At 58.4% G+C, this 17,655-nt stretch overlaps 1 protein-coding gene across 1 annotated transcript; it reads right to left on the bottom strand.

Annotated features, from left to right (window-relative positions):
• Positions 1-7,261: 7,261 nt before the first annotated feature.
• On the bottom strand, positions 7,262-11,127 carry LOC138843136 (keratin, type II cytoskeletal 6A-like). The gene is made up of 9 exons (XM_070052273.1): positions 10,521-11,127; positions 9,831-10,045; positions 9,441-9,501; positions 9,197-9,292; positions 8,916-9,080; positions 8,287-8,412; positions 7,837-8,057; positions 7,632-7,666; positions 7,262-7,525 (listed from the first exon to the last, which is right to left on the bottom strand). Exons 1-9 carry the CDS (start codon positions 11,061-11,063, stop codon positions 7,296-7,298), a joined length of 1,692 nt encoding a protein of 563 aa, XP_069908374.1. The 5' UTR covers positions 11,064-11,127; the 3' UTR covers positions 7,262-7,295.
• Between the last annotated feature and the right edge of the window lie 6,528 nt (positions 11,128-17,655).

Raw genomic sequence — 17,655 nt, forward strand, 5'->3', positions numbered from 1 at the left:
GCTCCGGGCTGCACTTTATATAGGCTGAGAATGGGCTGGGCCAGTCCTGGAAGTGGAGCTGGCAGGGCGGGGAGGGCTGGCCCTCCCCATCCTGAGATCACCTGGCTTAGCAGAGAAGTTTCGAAACAGCCAGTCTGCGATTTTGCTTCCTGAGTCGGGCAAAATTCCTCTGCCTCCAGCTTGGGCTGGACTTCAGCACAAGCAGAATAGCTGGAATCAGAGACGCCTGGAGCGGGGCACAGCCCAGCGAGGTTGTTCATGGGTTGCTGGCTGTGTCTCTCAAGTCCCCACCTGTCCCGTCCATGGTGGACATCACAGGCTCCTTATTTTAGGCATCATGCCCTGTTCAGAATGATGGCCCCTTTCCTTGCCAGGCCTTCCAGGTGTAATGGGACTGCCCCTCCTCTGTGTAATCCCACAGAGCTAGCACAGACAGAGACCAGCAGGTTAGGATTCTGAGGACGGATCCCTGCCTGCAACACAGCCTGGAGCTGGCCTCCGGTCTTTGTCCCTTTCTGCCTCGTGTGTCCAGTTCTCAGCCATGGAGTTTCTCTAAGGTGCTCCTGTGTCCCTCGTGTCCCTGTGAGTGACAGTTCCAACGTGAGGCTGAGTGAAGTTCTCCTGTGGCTAAAACAGTCGGGACAGGCATGGAGCAGGGTGCCCGTGGAGAATCTGAGTGCTGGTCTCTGACCCATGTGTGCAAGTCAGACACAGCATGGCTAAGACCAGAATGCTCGTGACGCTCGCCTCCCACCACTGCATCGTCACCCAGTTGGCACGCGTGTCCCTCCACCCAGTCAACCATTGCCGTCCATAGTTATGACCAGACATGGCCAGCGTACTGAGCCCATGCACTCACTGCTATCTGTTGTGGTTTCCCCACTTGCTGTCTAGGAAGGTTGCACACAGCGAGTAGAGGCTGGGGGGCGAGGATTCCAGGGGGTTATCTGTGCAGGAGCCCGTGCAAGGCTGTGTGCAAATCCACGACATTTCTGTAAACACAGGAGCTGTGCAGCCCTCGGGCCTCCTGGAACCACCACCCTCTGATCCAGCGGGGGAACCATGTCGGGGGAGTCACAGAGCCTCCAGGTCCTGGTGGGTCCTTCTAGAACCTTCCCTGGCATATGCTCCTGTGCTGCTCCTGGGGAGCCTGTGGGGTGCAGGTGCCTGGGTGTGTGTGTGAGTGAGTGTGTGAGTGTGGATGTGTGTGAATGTGTGAGTGGGTGTGCATAGGTGTGAGTGTATGTGTGAGTGTGTGTTTGAGTGTGAGTGTATATGTTTGAGTGTGAGATCGTGCATGAGTGCACAAGTGTGTGTGTTTCAGTGTGAGATTGTGCGTGAGTGTATGTGTGTGATTGTGTGCAAGTCTGTGTGAGTGTGTGTAGGTGTATGTGTGAGTATGTGAATGTGAGGTGAGTGGGTGTGAGTGTGCATGAGTGTGAGTGTGTGAGTCTGAGATTGTGCATGAGTGTATGTGTGTGAGTATGTGAGTATGTGTGTCAGTCTGTGTGTGTGTAAGTATATGTGTGAGTGTGTAAATGTGAGTGTGGTGTGTGAGAGTGGTGTGAGTGAGCGGGTTGTGAAGGTGTGTGGGTGTGAGTGTGAGAGTGTGTGTGAGTGTGTATGAGTTGGATCTTGGGTGGAATTTGGTATTTTGGGAGTGACCTGGCTTTGTTGTAAGGGAATCAAGCACAGGTGGATTGTACATGACCACACCTGTGTGCAGGTACATATTACCTGCACATACGTGTCAGTCCGCTGGAGACAATGACAAAAAGACCACGGGATATCACAGGATCATTCTGTTGCGGGCTGTTTGTTTGGCACCGTGGGTTAGGCCACCAGCTGTGCAGCCGCCTCCCCTGTCAGGGACACCCTCAGAGTCCCAGCTGCTCCTCTTCCAACCCCACTCCCTGCTATGCGTTAGTGCAAGCAGAGACAATGGCTCGAAACCCGGCTCCTGCCGCCCATGTGGAAATCCTCAGTAGCCCCTGGGCTCCTGGCTGTGACCTGGCCCAGCTCCAGTGTTGCGGCCATACAGGCAGTGAGTCACCAGATACAAGACTTCTCATTCTGTCTTACCCTCTTTGTCTCTCTACCATTCCGTTGCAAAAAAGAAATCTTAAAAAACTTAGGCAGAATGGAGTGAGAACATACGTTTATTTTGAAAACCTAAGTTTATTTAGGAGCATGTGGGGAAGATTCCACGTGTACTTTGTCACTGTCCATGTTGTCCATGAGGTGTGTGACCCGCACATAGCAGGTGGCCGGCGGCAGGGTTCTCCATGTAAGATCTGCAAACACAGACAGACACACACACGCACACGTGACCAGATGCCCAGGCTGCCTCCTCCTGTGCCGGTGTCTCCTCGTCTCGGTGCTGGGTTCTCTCCTGATGCCCTTGTCCCTGCCAGTGGCTCTCTCCTAACTGTCTGCCCCTCCCCAACCCCTGCACCTGCACCTGCACCTGCACCTGCACCTGCACCTGAACCTGTGCCATGTGACACAGCACTGCGCTTCCTCTGGTGCTGCTGTCCATCTGCCTTCCTCCAGGGCCCAGGACTCTGTCTCAGCTCTGCCTCCTGACGCTTTCTCTTTGTGTCTCTGCACACTGTCCCTTTGCTCTCTGTGTGCAATTATGATTCGCAAATATCAAATGTGGAGAGAGAGCGGCACTCATAGAGAGAGCTGGCGATACAGAGAGTGAGAGAGAGAACACCCCCATCGCTGGTTCACACTCCTCTGTCCACTGTAACAGCTGGGGCTGGCCCTGGGCTGTATGGATCACAGAGCTCAGAGAACTGACACAGGGCTCCATGGCGACAGGAATCCCAGATCTGAGCCATCACTGCTGCCTCCCGGGGTCTGTGGTAGCCGGAAGCTGCAGTCTGGAGGCGGGTGTGTGTGTGTGTGTGTGTGGATCCCAGGCTCGCCCATGGGGGACACAGGTGCCTCCTTAGAGGCCCAGACCACCTACAGAGTGCCTGCTCTGCTGTCTGTGTGTCCCGGGGCTGATTTCATTCAATCTGTTGCCTGTGTTTCTGGGCACCTCCTGTCTGGCCAGTGTTCTGGAAGGGCCTTGGTTCCTCTGTTCCTTTCATTTTGTTCCTGCTTAGACCTTCTGTGGGTCCTAGAAGAGGCCCTCTGAGCAGTGCTCAGCTCTGTCCTTGTCATTTGAAGGAGCTGTCAGGAGAGGCAGGGCCGGGCCCGCTCCAGGCTCTCGGGTTGGCCAGGATGAGCTGGGCTGTGTGCAGATCCTCTCCATCCTGGATTCAGCCAAGCCAGCGAGCGCCACTGCAGAGCCGCTCACAGCTCCCACTCTGCTGTCCTAGCCTCTGCAACACCACGCCGGCTCCCGAGCGCTGTCCCCGCGGCTGGGTCCCGGATGCCCACGTGTGTGTCCAACCTCCCTCTGCGACTGCCCTGAAATGTTTCTGGAAGGAAGACATTGGGACAGGAAGCTTGAGCCCAAGCCGACAGTGCGGCTGTGAGTGTCGCTCCGCCAGCCCCAGCCAGAAGGGGAGAAACCCAGCTGGAGATCAAATCTTCCTCCCTGCTCACCACCTGAGCTGGGACCTGGTGTGTCCCCACGCCAGACCTGAGCGACAGCACCAGCGTCTCTGGGTCGCACTCCTGCCCTGATGGGACTGGAGCACACTGCGTGCTCAGGGTTCTCAGTCTTGCAGCGGAGTCCGCACAGGAAACCCGGTGCTCCCGAGGGTCCCCACAGCTGAGCGCACAGCTGGGACTTGGGGATCCAGAGCTACATGCACAATTTCTTTTTCTTTTTTTTTTTTTCACAGGCAGAGTGGACAGTGAGAGAGAGAGACAGAGAAAGGTCTTCCTTTTGCCGTTGGTTCACTCTCCAATGGCCGCCGCGGCCGACGCGCTGCGGCCGGAGCACCGTGCTGATCCGATGGCAGGAGCCAGGAGCCAGGTGCTTCTCCTGGTCTCCCATGGGGTGCAGAGCCCAAGCACCTTGGCCATCCTCCACTGCACTCCCTGGCCACAGCAGAGAGCTGGCCTGGAAGAGGGGCAACCGGGATAGAATCCGGCGCCCTGACCGGGACTAGAACCCGGTGTGCCGGCGCCGCTAGGCGGAGGATTAGCCTAGTGAGCCGCGGCACCGGCCGGCACAATTTCTTTATAAGAAATCTCTCTCACACTCCCTCTCTCTCTCTCTCTGTCGTCACACTGTACATCCATCCTGGGATCCACTGGTTCCCTAAAATATTTTCTGGAATGTTCCAATTCTATTCTCACTGTGGTATACAGCACATGTGTTAGACGGGACTCCAAGGCGACATGCATGGGAGAGAGCGGAGAGGCTGCACTCATTAACATGAAGACTTCTGCTCTTGCATGAGAGCCTGTTGCTGATTTTAGGGACCAAGGAAGAAGGGAGGCAGCCAGTCAGAGCAGAAACAACTTGGATCGAAGTCAGGACAGAGAGGCAGGGCAAGGGAGATTCTCGCTCAGCCGGTGAGCAGGGGTCTGAGAAGAGAGTCAGCCCCTGGCCAGGGCACTGCAGCCCACCGATGCTGCTTGTAGAGACAGGGTATTGGGGGGGGGGGATGTGTGAGGCCCTCATCCACTGAGAGAGGACGGTTTGAAGAGGCAGAAGACCCCCTTGGTCAGAGTTTGCATCACCTGCTCCTCTCAGCTGGGAACGTAACGGGCCAAGCAGGCAGCTGAACGCCGTGGCCGCAGCACCTCAGCGTCACTCTGCCCCAGGTTCCGTGTGCCCTGTGTGAGGGCCACACTTGGGGCACACGGCCCCAAAGTCCTAAGAGGAAACCTTGTGAGGATGAGCAGTCAGGGCCCGGCCGGAAGGACACCCTGATACCAGGAGGGCTCTCAGAGGCCGGGCACCCACTGAATCTCCCGGCAGAATTCCTGGACTGGAGTTTCTCCTTTAGGTTTCTGTACATGGATTCCATGTCTGCCAGGAGTCTGGGGGTTTCTGATGATTTTCCCTTGGGAGCAACATGGTATTGGGCTTCCACAAGGACTCGGCCCATTTCGTCTCAGGTTGTTACATGGGTTGACACGGAGCTGGGGTAGTTTGTCTATATTATGTGTCTCATGTTCACTGAGCCTTAGCTCCATTACATTTAAATTCTCTCTCTCTCTCTCTCTCTCTCTCTCTCTCTCTCTCTCTCTCTCTCTTTCTCTCTCAAACACACAGGCACACATACACACACACACGTGCTAAGTGGTCTTAGTTGTAGAAAATCTTCCCCAGCTGTGGTCAGGGAAGAGGAGGTGGGGCCAAGGTGAGGTGCTGCCCACTTTGCATGGGCAATAGTGAAGTGGGGGGGGAATCTAGGATACGAGGAAGCCCCAGGCCCTGGCAGTGCCAGATCACCCTGGACAATTTCTCCAACGATGTGAGAACTGGGGGTGAGGAGAACACGGTCACGCGCAGGCAAGCTCTCCAGCCTGGAGTCCCCACTCGGGTCACCCTGAGTCATCTCAAGTATAAGTCAGGACCGGGCATGCGCTAGTCAGGGATGGGATCTCCATTCCCCCTGGGTTGGGGGCGGTGAACTCCTGGGGAGGCTCCCAGGTGTCAGGGGTGTTCCTTCCTCCTGGGGCCCTCAGGCTTCAGGACCTGTGAGCCGAGCTGCCGCCTGGCCCTGGGTGCCCAGCCTCCGACAGCCCTGGCCTCCGGCTGCACTGGCTGACCATTCTCTGCTGTGCGGGTCCCATGCTGCACACCCCAGGTCCCACGTTTGTCTCTGTCCTCGGGTGCGATCCCAGACGTCGGTTCCATCAGCACATTGCGCTCCTGAATTGCTCTCACGGGTTGTTGCCACTCTCCTGGTACTGAAGGGTTTCTATCAACGATTTCCTGGAATGCAATACTGGGGAGAGATGGGGAGAGGATGACATAGGGGCAGATAGAAGAGGGTGTCTTTTTTTTTTTTTGGCATGCAGAGTTAGACAGTGAGAGAGAGAGAGACAGAGAGAAATGTCTTCCTCTTTCTCCATTGGTTCACCCCCCAAGTGGCTGCTATGGCTGGCACGTTGCAACCATTGCACTGCGCTGATCTGAAGCCAGGAGCCAGCTGCTTCCTCCTGGTTTCCCACGTGGGTGCAGGGCCCAAGGACCTTGGCCATTCTCCACTGCCCTCCCGGGAGACAGCAGAGAGCTGGACTGGAAGAGGAGTAACCGGGACAGAATCTGGCGCCCCAACCGGGACTAGAACCTGCAGTGGGGGCGCCGCAGTCAGAGGATTAGCCTAGTGAGCCGCGGTGCCGGCCAGAAGAGGGTGCTTGTACCTCTGCTGGGTCACTCCATGCAGCTGCCAGGACTGAGTTGGAATTTGGTACCTGATCCCTAACCAGAGGCTCCCAGTGCCTGAGCAGAGCGCTGGACCACAAGGAGAGCCCCTGGGACCCGTGCTGACACCCAGTGTGGGAGCAGGAGTCCCCATCCGGGGCTTCTCCACGGCATCTCCTCTCTCGCTCGGACTGAAGGATGACTCCAATATCCTAGACTTTCTCACGTGACTTTTGCCCTGATTGTCTCTGTGTGGGGTCAGTGCAGTGACCAGGACGCTGGCCTGATGCTCCCGGTCTAGTAGCTGGATATGTGTCGTTGGATCCTGCAGGGAACCTGACACAGAGGAGTCTGGGGTTTCCTGATCCCCCATAAGGACAGGAGCACAACGCATGGGGGAGGACTCTGGGTCAGCATGAGGGTACACTGATCCCCGGGTGGAGGAGCAGATCCTGTGTCCCCCAACCAGGCAGCAAGAATGACACAGGTCATGGAAATCTGCTTTATTTATAATCACGAGAAAGCATGGGCAGAGGGAAGAGCAGGGGACACCACCTGTGTGGACACGGACTGTGTAACCATGGGACGGCCCCTCGTGTGCCCATGGCCACGGCCAGGCAGGATCACCCCACTGCGAGAATGGGGATGTCTGGCCCAGTGGAAGAGAAAGGCAAAGGGCTCTGTTCTGGAATGGACCAGAGAGAATTTTCTAGAAAGAAGAGGGGCAGAGACACTAGTGCTGCAATGCACACCCTCGGAGACAGAACTGTGGGGACAGAGGCACAGGAAGTGGCTAAGAGACTGTGAGAGGGCAGAGGTGCCCTGTGATGGTGACAAGGGAGCTCGGGCACAGCTCGGTGGAAAAGAGGAGGAGGGAGGGGCCCTCGGCAGCCTCAGCTCCAAGCAGAGAGCAGGACGGACCTGAGGCCAGGGCAGGGCAGGCTGCCTGCCCTGAGGACTCTGCAGCCAGGCGGGGGCTGGGCTGGGGGCCACACATCAGGGGTGGGGCTCAGTGCCTGTAGCTCTTCCTGCTGGAGGTGGTGCTGCTGTACTTGATGGAGGCACCGCTGCCCCCGGCGGAGCCCAGGCCGCCCCCGAGGCCGAGGCCGATGCCGCTGCCAGCACTGAAGCCGCCTCCGAGCCCGTGGCCACTGCTGTAGGAGTAGCTGCTGCCGCCGCCCACACCTGCGCCGCTGCCACTGGCGCCGTAGCCGCTGGACACGGTGGACTGCACCACGGCTGCAGGGTGCACACAAGCACACAGCATGAGCTGGTGAGCACCTCTGCCCAGCCCCAGCCCAGTCCCAGGAGCGCCAGGGCAGGGAGGAAGGGAGCAAGCACTTACAGATGTTGACTTGTCCAACGCCTTCGCCACTCAGCCTAGGAGAGAGGACGGGGGAGGTGAGACCTAGGAGCCCCACTGAAGACAAGGGTAGGCCAGCGGCCCTCCCGTGGTCCCAGAGAGATGCAGCTGGGCCCCCACTGGGAGCCCTGGGCTGGCTCAGACCAGGTGCCTTTGCACCCAGGTGCAGAGGGAGGGGCGGGCTCACCTGCACTCCTCGCCCTCCAGCAGCTTCCTGTAGGTGGCGATCTCGACGTCCAGCGCCAGCTTCACATTCATGAGCTCCTGGTACTCCCTGAGCAGCCGCGCCATGTCCTGCTTGGCCTTCTGCAGGGCATCCTCCAGCCCCTCCAGCTTGGCCCGCGCGTCCTTGAGGGCCAGCTCCCCGCGCTGCTCGGCGTCGGCGATGGCCGCCTGCAGGGAGGCGCACTGGGGCGGGGGAGAGCAGGCAGAGGCTCTGAGCATCTCCATCTCCCAGATCGCATTTATCTGCCATTCCCTGGTGGAACTGGCACTGTTCCCACAACGTGGGTTTCTTGCCCTAGGCTGGGTCCACCCCTGCTCAGCCCCCTAGGGTAGGGAAGTCCCAGCATCTTGCCCGATGCGAGCCTAGGGTGCAGCAGGGACACCAGAGCGAGTTGGCCCCACCCCCGCGCACCTGCTTCTTGACGTGGTCGATCTCAGACCTCAGCCTCTGGATCATGCGGTTGATCTCCGCGATCTCCTGCTTGGTGTTGCGCAGGTCGTCCCCGTGTCTGCCGGCCGTGACCTGCAGCTCCTCGTACTGCGGGGGGGGAGGGCGGGGGAGACAACATCGGTGAGCCGCACCGGTAGGGTTTTGAGAGCAAATGAGAGGTAGAGACAGATCCAGAACTGAGGACGGAGAGACACCATCCCCTGCCTCAGCCCCAGATGTCTGCCAACAGCAGGGCTGGACACAGCCAGGTCCAGGAACTCATCCCCATCTCCCAGGTGCAGCAGGAAGCACTCATGGAGCCAAGAGCTGCGCCCTGACTGCACCCGAGCAGGATCTGAACTCAGCGGCCAGAGCAGGGCTCCCATGTGGGATGCAGGCGTCCTAACTGCTAGACCACTGGCTGGCCCATGTGGGTTTCTCCATGGAAACCATGTATCAGGCTTGTAATAACGTTACCATAATGACCCGGTAGGGGGCACTGGCTCATATGACAGCCCATCTTCTCTCAGGAGGGGACCCCAGTTATCTGCAGCCTCTGGGGTTCAGGGAGGGCCCTGGGGATCCCGTAGCGGCTGCCCCGCCCTGCCCACCTTGGTCTGGTACCAGGCCTCCGCCTCGGCGCGGCTCCTCTGGGCGATGTCCTCGTACTGCGCCTTCACCTCGGCGATGATGCTGTCCAGGTCCAGGTGCCGGTTGTTGTCCATGGACAGCACCACGGACATGTCGGAGACGTGGGTCTGCATCTGGGACAGCTCCTGTGGGGAGAGCTCCGTGACCCCTGTGCCCTGGGGGTCTCTGAGGGCCTGACCCCGGCATGAGCCCCCGCGCAGACTCTGAGTGGGGCAGATACACGGGGGGTGGAGCCACTGACCGCGTCATAGAAGGCTCTCAGGAAGTTGATCTCGTCGGTGAGACCGTCCACCTTAGCCTGGAGCTCCACCTTGTTCATGTAGGCGGCGTCCACGTCCTGGGGAAAGGGGCCACGGGCTGAGGTCAGCAGAGCGCCCCCTGCTGGGTCCCCACTGCTGGGTCCCAGGTCTGCCCCAGGGTGGGCAGGGACTCAGAGACAAGCCCTGCCCTCAGCCAGACACCTGCTGCTGACATCATAGGCTCACCTTCTTCAGAGTCACAAACTCATTCTCGGCCGCCGTGCGCTTGTTGATTTCATCTTCATATCTGCTCGGAGAAGACAGGACAGGGCTGGGGTGGGGAGCAGCAGGCGGCAGAGGCCCGGCCAGGCCCCCAGAGTTTGCACGAACAGAAATAGACCAGGCTGAGCTCATGGCACTGAGAGCCTGACAGGCAGCCTAGGGTGCCCCTCACTGTCCCGTGCTCAAGCCCTCTCGCGTGGTGCTTCTGTGCCATCAGAGGTCCTCGGACACTGTCAAGTTCATGTCCCAGCCCTCAGATGCTGCAGCTCAGGAATGGGGCCCTGGTCTGGACGCAGTCACCCTGGCCAGGACCTTGGCCCGGCAGCCCCTGAGCCGCTCTCCCACGTCACTCACTTCTTCTTATAGTCCTCCACCAGGTCCTGCATGCCTCGCAGCTCCGAGTCCAGGCGGCCCCGCTCCCCGAGGATGCTGTCCAGCTGCCTCCGGAGGTTGCTGATGTACTGCTCGAACAGCGGCTCCAGGCTCTGCCTTGCGGGCCGGGTGCCCTGCTCCTGCAGCAGCGTCCACTTGGTGTCCAGGACCTTGTTCTGCTGCTCCAGGAAGCGCACCTGCGGGGAGCCGAGTTGGAAGGTGGAGAAACTTGGCTTTGCTGTGACTTCCCTGCCTCCCATCTGCTGCTTCCCCCTAAACCTTTCCTGGGGGCTCTGCTTGGCCCTGTGCATGGTGGGGTGGGGAGATCCAGAGGGAAGCCCCCAGCCTCCCACTCTCAGGGCACAGCCAGCACCGGGAATGGCTGGCTGGAGTGGGGGGAGCTGCAAAGGCCCAGGCACTGCTGCTGCCTGGAACCTGTGGCCTTCCTGGGCCATCAGCCCCATTATGTGAGCACAGAGTTCATGTCTGTCCCGCAGTAGCCGAGGAGCCCCAGGGCAAGCAATGATATCCTGTCAGGAAAGCCCCTTCCCACCCAGGATGCGGGAACGAGCAGAAACCCGCACCTGCCATCAATGAAGTGATTTGCGCAGAGCTGAAACCAAACTTCCCTCCCGCTGCTGAGTCCTGCATTTGCCGAAGGTCCCGGCTCACCTTGTCGATGAAGGAGGCGAACTTGTTGTTGAGGGTCTTGATCTGCTCGCGCTCCTCCGTCCTCACCCGCTGGATGGTGGGGTCGATTTGCAGGTTGAGGGGCGTCAGGAGGCTCTGGTTGACCGTGACCTCTTGGATGCCTCCAGGGGGGCACACGGGGAAGCCGGCGCCCCCATAGCCACCGCCAAAACCAGCTCCACCGCCGAGCCCCAAGCCGCCCCCCATGCCAGCGCCGAAACCAAATCCGCTGCCGGCTCCACCTCCAAAGCCATAGCTGCCTCCAAATCTGCTGGTGTTTCCGCCTCCGACGCCACAGCTGCCACCCACCACGGAGATCCTCCTGGAGCCCCCCACACCATAGAGGCTGCGGCTTCCAAAGCCAGTGCCTGCACAGGCTCCCCCGAGCCCCGCACCGCCCCTGGAGCGGGACACGGAGACAGAGCTGAAGCCAGAGTGGCTGCCCCTGGGGAGTCTGGCAGAGCTGGTGCTGAAGCCGCGGCGGCTGACGCTGGTCTGGGTCCTCACGGTGGACTTGCTGGCCATGGCTGCAGGAGGGAGAAGGCTGAGCGGGCGGGAGTGCGGGAGCTGGGGCTGCGGAGCAGGTGTGTGAGCTGGGCTCTGGGCCGCGCTTTATATAGGCTGAGAATGGGCTGGGCCAGTTCTGGAAGTGGAGCTGGCAGGGCGGGGACGGCTGGGCTCTCCCCATCCTGAGATCACCTGGCTTAGCAGAGAAGTTTCGAAACAGCCAGTCTGCGATTTTGCTTCCTGAGTCGGGCAAAATTCCTCTGCCTCCAGCTTGGGCTGGACTCAGCACAAGCAGAATAGCTGGAATCAGAGACGCCTGGAGCGGGGCACAGCCCAGCGAGGTTGTTCATGGGTTGCTGGCTGTGTCTCTCAAGTCCCCACCTGTCCCGTCCATGCTGGACATCACAGGCTCCTTATTTTGGGCATCATGCCCTGTTCAGAATGATGGCCCCTTTCCTTGCCAGGCCTTCCAGGTGTAATGGGACTGCCCCTCCTCTGTGTAATCCCACAGAGCTAGCACAGACAGAGACCAGCAGGTTAGGATTCTGAGGACGGATCCCTGCCTGCAACACAGCCTGGAGCTGGCCTCCGGTCTTTGTCCCTTTCTGCCTCGTGTGTCCAGTTCTCAGCCATGGAGTTTCTCTAAGGTGCTCCTGTGTCCCTCGTGTCCCTGTGAGTGACAGTTCCAACGTGAGGCTGAGTGAAGTTCTCCTGTGGCTAAAACAGTCGAGAGAGGCATGGAGCAGGGTGCCCGTGGAGAATCTGAGTGCTGGTCTCTGACCCGTGTGTGCAAGTCAGACACAGCATGGCTAAGACCAGAATGCTCGTGACGCTCGCCTCCCACCACTGCATCGTCACCCAGTTGGCACGCGTGTCCCTCCACCCAGTCAACCATTGCCGTCCATAGTTATGACCAGACATGGCCAGCGTACTGAGCCCATGCACTCACTGCTATCTGTTGTGGTTTCCCCACTTGCTGTCTAGGAAGGTTGCACACAGCGAGTAGAGGCTGGGGGGCGAGGATTCCAGGGGGTTATCTGTGCAGGAGCCCGTGCAAGGCTGTGTGCAAACTCCGCACCATTTCTGCAGACACAGGAGCTGTGCAGCCCTCGGGCCTCCTGGAACCACCACCCTCTGATCCAGCGGGGGAACCATGTCGGGGGAGTCACAGAGCCTCCAGGTCCTGGTGTGTCCTTCTAGAACCTTCCCTGGCATATGCTCCTGTGCTGCTCCTGGGGAGCCTGTGGGGTGCAGGTGCCTGGGTGTGTGTGTGAGTGTGTGTGTGAGTGTGGATGTGTGTGAATGTGTGAGTGGGTGTGCATAGGTGTGAGTGTATTTTTGAGTGTGAGTGTATATGTTTGAGTGTGAGATTGTGCATGAGTGCACAAATGTGTGTGTTTCAGTGTGAGATTGTGCATGAGTGTATGTGTGTGATTGTGTGCAAGTCTGTGTGAGTGTGTGTAGGTGTATGTGTGAGTATGTGAATGTGAGGTGAGTGGGTGTGAGTGTGCATGAGTGTGAGTGTGTATGTGTGAGTGTGTGCACGAGTGTGAGTGTGTGAGTGTGAGATTGTGCACGAGTGTATGTGTGTAAGTGTGTGTCTATGTGTGTGAATGTGATTAGTATATGTGTGAGTGTGTTAATGTGAGTGTGGTGTGAGTGTGAGTGAGAGTGGTATGAGCGAGCGGGTTGTGAAGGTGTGTGGGTGTGAGTGTGAGAGTGTGTGTGAGTGTGTATGAGTTGGATCTGGGGTGGAATTTGGTATTTAGGGAGTGACCTGGCTTTGTTGTAAGGGAATCAACATGGATTGTACATGACCACACCTGTGTGCAGGTACATATTACCTGCACATACGTGTCAGTCCGCTGGAGACAATGACAAAAAGGCCACGGGATATCACAGGATCATTCTGTTGCGGGCTGTTTGTGTGGCACCGTGGGTTAGGCCACCAGCTGTGCAGCCGCCTCCCCTGTCAGGGACACCCTGGAGTCCCAGCTGCTCCTCTTCCAACCCCACTCCCTGCTATGCGTTAGTGCAAGCAGAGACAACGGCTCAAAACCCGGCTCCTGCCGCCCATGTGGAAATCCTCAGTAGCCCCTGGGCTCCTGGCTGTGACCTGGCCCAGCTCCAGTGTTGTGGCCATGCAGGCAGTGAGTCACCAGATACAAGACTTCTCATTCTGTCTTACCCTCTTTGTCTCTCTACCATTCCGTTGCAAAAAAGAAATTTTAAAAAACTTAGGCAGAATGGAGTGAGAACATACGTTTATTTTGAAAACCTAAGTTTATTTAGGAGCATGTGGGGAAGATTCCACGTGTACTTTGTCACTGTCCATGTTGCCCATGAGGTGTGTGACCCGCACATAGCAGGTGGCCGGCGGCAGGGTTCTCCATGTAAGATCTGGAAACACAGACAGACATGCACATGCACACGTGACCAGACGCCCAGGCTGCCTCCTTCTGTGCTGGTGTCTCCTCGTCTCGGTGCTGGGTTCTCTCCTGATGCCCTTGTCCCTGCCAGTGGCTCTCTCCTAACTGTCTGCCCCTCCCTCTCCCCCTCCCCTGCACCTGCACCTGCACCTGCACATGAACCTGTGCCATGTGACACAGCACTGCGCTTCCTCTGGTGCTGCTGTCCATCTGCCTTCCTCCAGGGCCCAGGGCTCTGTCTCAGCTCTGCCTCCTGACGCTTTCTCTTTGTGTCTCTGCACACTGTCCCTTTGCTCTCTGTGTGCCATTATGATTCCCTTATATCAAATGTGGAGAGAGAGCGACACTCATAGAGAGAGCTGTCGATACTCACAGATAGAGAGAGAGAGAGAGAAAACACCCCAATCACTGGTTCACACTCCTCTGTCCGCTGTAACAGCTGGGGCTGGCCCCGGGCTGTATGGATCACAGAGCTCAGAGAACTGACACAGGGCTCCATGGCGACAGGAAGCCCAGATCTGAGCCATCACTGCTGCCTCCCGGGGTCTGAGGTAGCCGGAAGCTGCAGTCTGGAGGCGGGGCAGTGTGGATCCCAGGCTCACCCATGGGGGACACAGGTGCCTCCTTAGAGGCCCAGACCCCCTACAGAGCGCCTGCTCTGCTGTCTGTGTGTCCCGGGGCTGATTTCATTCAATCTGTTGCCTGTGTTTCTGGGCACCTCCTGTCTGGCCAGTGTTCTGGAAGGGCCTTGGTTCCTCTGTTCCTTTCATTTTGTTCCTGCTTAGACCTTCTGTGGGTCCTAGAAGAGGCCCTCTGAGCAGCGCTCGGCTCTGTCCTTGTCATTTGAAGGAGCTGTCAGGAGAGGCAGGGCCGGGCCCGCTCCAGGCTCTCGGGTTGGCCAGGACGAGCTGGGCTGTGTGCAGATCCTCCCCGTCCTGGATTCAGCCAAGCCAACGAGCGCCACTGCAGAGCCGCTCACAGCTCCCACTCTGCTGTCCTAGCCTCTGCAACACCACGCCGGCTCCCGAGCGCTGTCCCCGCGGCTGGGTCCCGGATGCCCACGTGTGTGTCCAACCTCCCTCTGGGACTGCCCTGAAATGTTTCTGGAAGGAAGACATTGGGACAGGAAGCTTGAGCCCAAGCCGACAGTGCGGCTGTGAGTGTCGCTCCGCCAGCCCCAGCCAGAAGGGGAGAAACCCAGCTGGAGATCAGATCTTCCTCCCTGCTCACCACCTGAGCTGGGACCTGGTGTGTCCCCACGCCAGACCTGAGCGACAGCACCAGCGTCTCTGGGTCGCACTCCTGCCCTGCTGGGACTGGAGCACACTGCGTGCTCAGGGTTCTCAGTCTTGCAGCGGAGTCTGCACAGGAAACCTGGTGCTCCCAAAGGTCCCCACAGCTGAGCGCACAGCTGGGACTTGGGGATCCAGAGTTACATGCACAATTTCTTTATAAGAAATCTCTCTCACACTCCCTCTCTCTCTCTCTGTCGTCACACTGTACATCCATCCTGGGATCCACTGATTCCCTAAAATATTTTCTGGAATGTTCCAATTCTATTCTCACTGTGGTATACAGCACATGTGTTAGACGGGACTCCAAGGCGACTGCATGGGAGAGAGCGGAGAGGCTGCACTTCATTAACATGAAGACTTCTGCTCTTGCAAGAGAGTCTGTTGCTGATTTTAGGGACCAAGGAAGAAGGGAGGCAGCCAGTCAGAGCAGAAACAACTTGGATCGAAGTCAGGACAGAGAGGCAGGGCAAGGGAGATTCTCGCTCAGCCGGTGAGCAGGGGTCTGAGAAGAGAGTCAGCCCCTGGCCAGGGCACTGCAGCCCACCGATGCTGCTTGTAGAGACAGGGTATTGGGGGGGGGGATTGTGAGGCCCTCATCCACTGAGAGAGGACGGTTTGAAGAGGCAGAAGACCCCCTTGGTCAGAGTTTGCATCACTTGCTCCTCTCAGCTGGGAATGTCACGGGCCAAGCAGGCAGCTGAACGCTGTGGCCGCAGCACCTCAGCGTCACTCTGCCCCAGGTTCCGTGTGCCCTGTGTGAGGGTCACACTTGGGGCACACGGCCCCGAAGTCCTAAGAGGAAACCCTGTGAGAATGAGCAGTCAGGGCCCCGCCAGGGAGGACACCCTGATACCAGGAGGGCTCTCAGAGGCCGGGCACCCACTGAATCTCCCGGCAGAATTCCTGGACTGGAGTTTCTCCTTTAGGTTTCTGTACATGGATTCCATGTCTGCCAGGAGTCTGGGGGTTTCTGATGATTTTCCCTTGGGAGCAACATGGTATTGGGCGTCCACAAGGACTCGGCCCATTTCGTCTCAGGTTGTTACATGGGTTGACACGGAGCTGGGGTAGTTTGTCTATATTATGTGTCTCATGTTCACTGAGCCTTAGCTCCATACATTTAAATTCTCTCTCTCTCTCTCTTTCTCTCTCAAACACACAGGCACACATACACACACACACGTGCTAAGTGGTCTTAGTTGTAGAAAATCTTCCCCAGCTGTGGTCAGGGAAGAGGAGGTGGGGCCAAGGTGAGGTGCTGCCCACTTTGCATGGGCAATAGTGAAGTGGGGGGGAATCTAGGATACAAGGAAGCCCCAAGCCCTGGCAGTGCCAGATCACCCTGGACAATTTCTCCAATGATGTGAGAACTGGGGTGAGGAGAACACAGTCACGCGCAGGCAAGCTCTCCAGCCTGGAGTCCCTACTCGGGTCACCCTGAGTCATCTCAAGTATAAGGCAGGACCGGGCATGCGCTAGTCAGGGATGGGATCTCCATTCCCCCTGGGTTGGGGGCGGTGAACTCCTGGGGAGGCTCCCAGGTGTCAGGGGCGTTCCTTCCTCCTGGGGCCCTCAGGCTTCAGGACCTGTGAGCCGAGCTGCCGCCTGGCCCTGGGTGCCCAGCCTCCGACAGCCCTGGCCTCCGGCTGCACTGGCTGACCATTCTCTGCTGTGCGGGTCCCATGCTGCACACCCCAGGTCCCACGTTTGTCTCTGTCCTCGGGTGCGATCCCAGACGTCGGTTCCATCAGCACATTGCGCTCCTGAATTGCTCTCACGGGTTGTTGCCACTCTCCTGGTACTGAAGGGTTTCTATCAACGATTTCCTGGAATGCAATACTGGGGAGAGATGGGGAGAGGATGACATAGGGGCAGATAGAAGAGGGTGTCTTTTTTTTTTTGGCATGCAGAGTTAGACAGTGAGAGAGAGAGAGACAGAGGGAAAGGTCTTCCTCTTTCTCCATTGGTTCACCCCCCAAGTGGCTGCTATGGCTGGCACGTTGTGGCCATTGCACTGCGCTGATCTGAAGCCAGGAGCCAGCTGCTTCCTCCTGGTCTCCCACGTGGGTGCAGGGCCCAAGGACCTGGGCCATCCTCCACTGCCCTCCTGGGCCACAGCAGAAAGCTGGACTGGAAGAGGAGTAACTGTGACAGAATCTGGCACCCCAACCGGGACTAGAACCTGCAGTGGGGGCGCCGCAGTCAGAGGATTAGCCTAGTGAGCCGCGGTGCTGGCCAGAAGAGGGTGCTTGTACCTCTGCTGGGTCACTCCATGCAGCTGCCAGGACTGAGTTGGAATTTGGTACCTGATCCCTAATCAGAGGCTCCCAGTGCCTAAGCAGAGCGCTGGACCACAAGGAGAGCCCCTGGGACACGTGCTGACACCCAGTGTGGGAGCAGGAGTCCCCATCCGGGGCTTCTCCACGGCATCTCCTCTCTCGCTCGGACTGAAGGATGACTCCAATATCCTAGACTTTCTCACGTGACTTTTGCCCTGATTGTCTCTGTGTGGGGTCAGTGCAGTGACCTGGACGCTGGCCTGATGCTCCCGGTCTAGGAGCTGCATATGTGTGGTTGGATCCTGCAGGGAACCTGACACAGAGGAGTCTGGGGTTTCCTGATCCCCCATAAGGACAGGAGCACAACGCATGGGGGAGGACTCTGGGTCAGCATGAGGGTACACTGATCCCCGGGTGGAGGAGCAGATCCTGTGTCCCCCAACCAGGCAGCAAGAATGACACAGGTCATGGAAATCTGCTTTATTTATAATCACGAGAAAGCACGGGCAGAGGGAAGAGCAGGGGACACCAAGTGTGTGGACATGGACTGTGTAACCATGGGACGGCCCCTCGTGTGCCCATGGCCACGGCCAGGCAGGATCACCCC

The sequence above is a fragment of the Oryctolagus cuniculus genome, chromosome 11 (genome assembly GCF_964237555.1).
Source record: "Oryctolagus cuniculus chromosome 11, mOryCun1.1, whole genome shotgun sequence".
In the NCBI taxonomy this organism is placed as follows: Eukaryota; Metazoa; Chordata; class Mammalia; order Lagomorpha; family Leporidae; genus Oryctolagus; species Oryctolagus cuniculus.

Bases quoted from the DNA above. Each gene is read 5' to 3' on its own strand.
- LOC138843136 (XM_070052273.1), bottom strand. From the start codon at position 11,063: ATGGCCAGCAAGTCCACCGTGAGGACCCAGACCAGCGTCAGCCGCCGC. The intron at 8,413-8,915 runs GTGGGCAGGGCG...CCCCCCCCGCAG, and splicing joins AGGCCTGGTACCAGACCAAG to TACGAGGAGCTGCAGGTCAC. The intron at 7,667-7,836 runs GTGAGCCCGCCC...CCTCTCTCCTAG, and splicing joins CTGGAGGGCGAGGAGTGCAG to GCTGAGTGGCGAAGGCGTTG.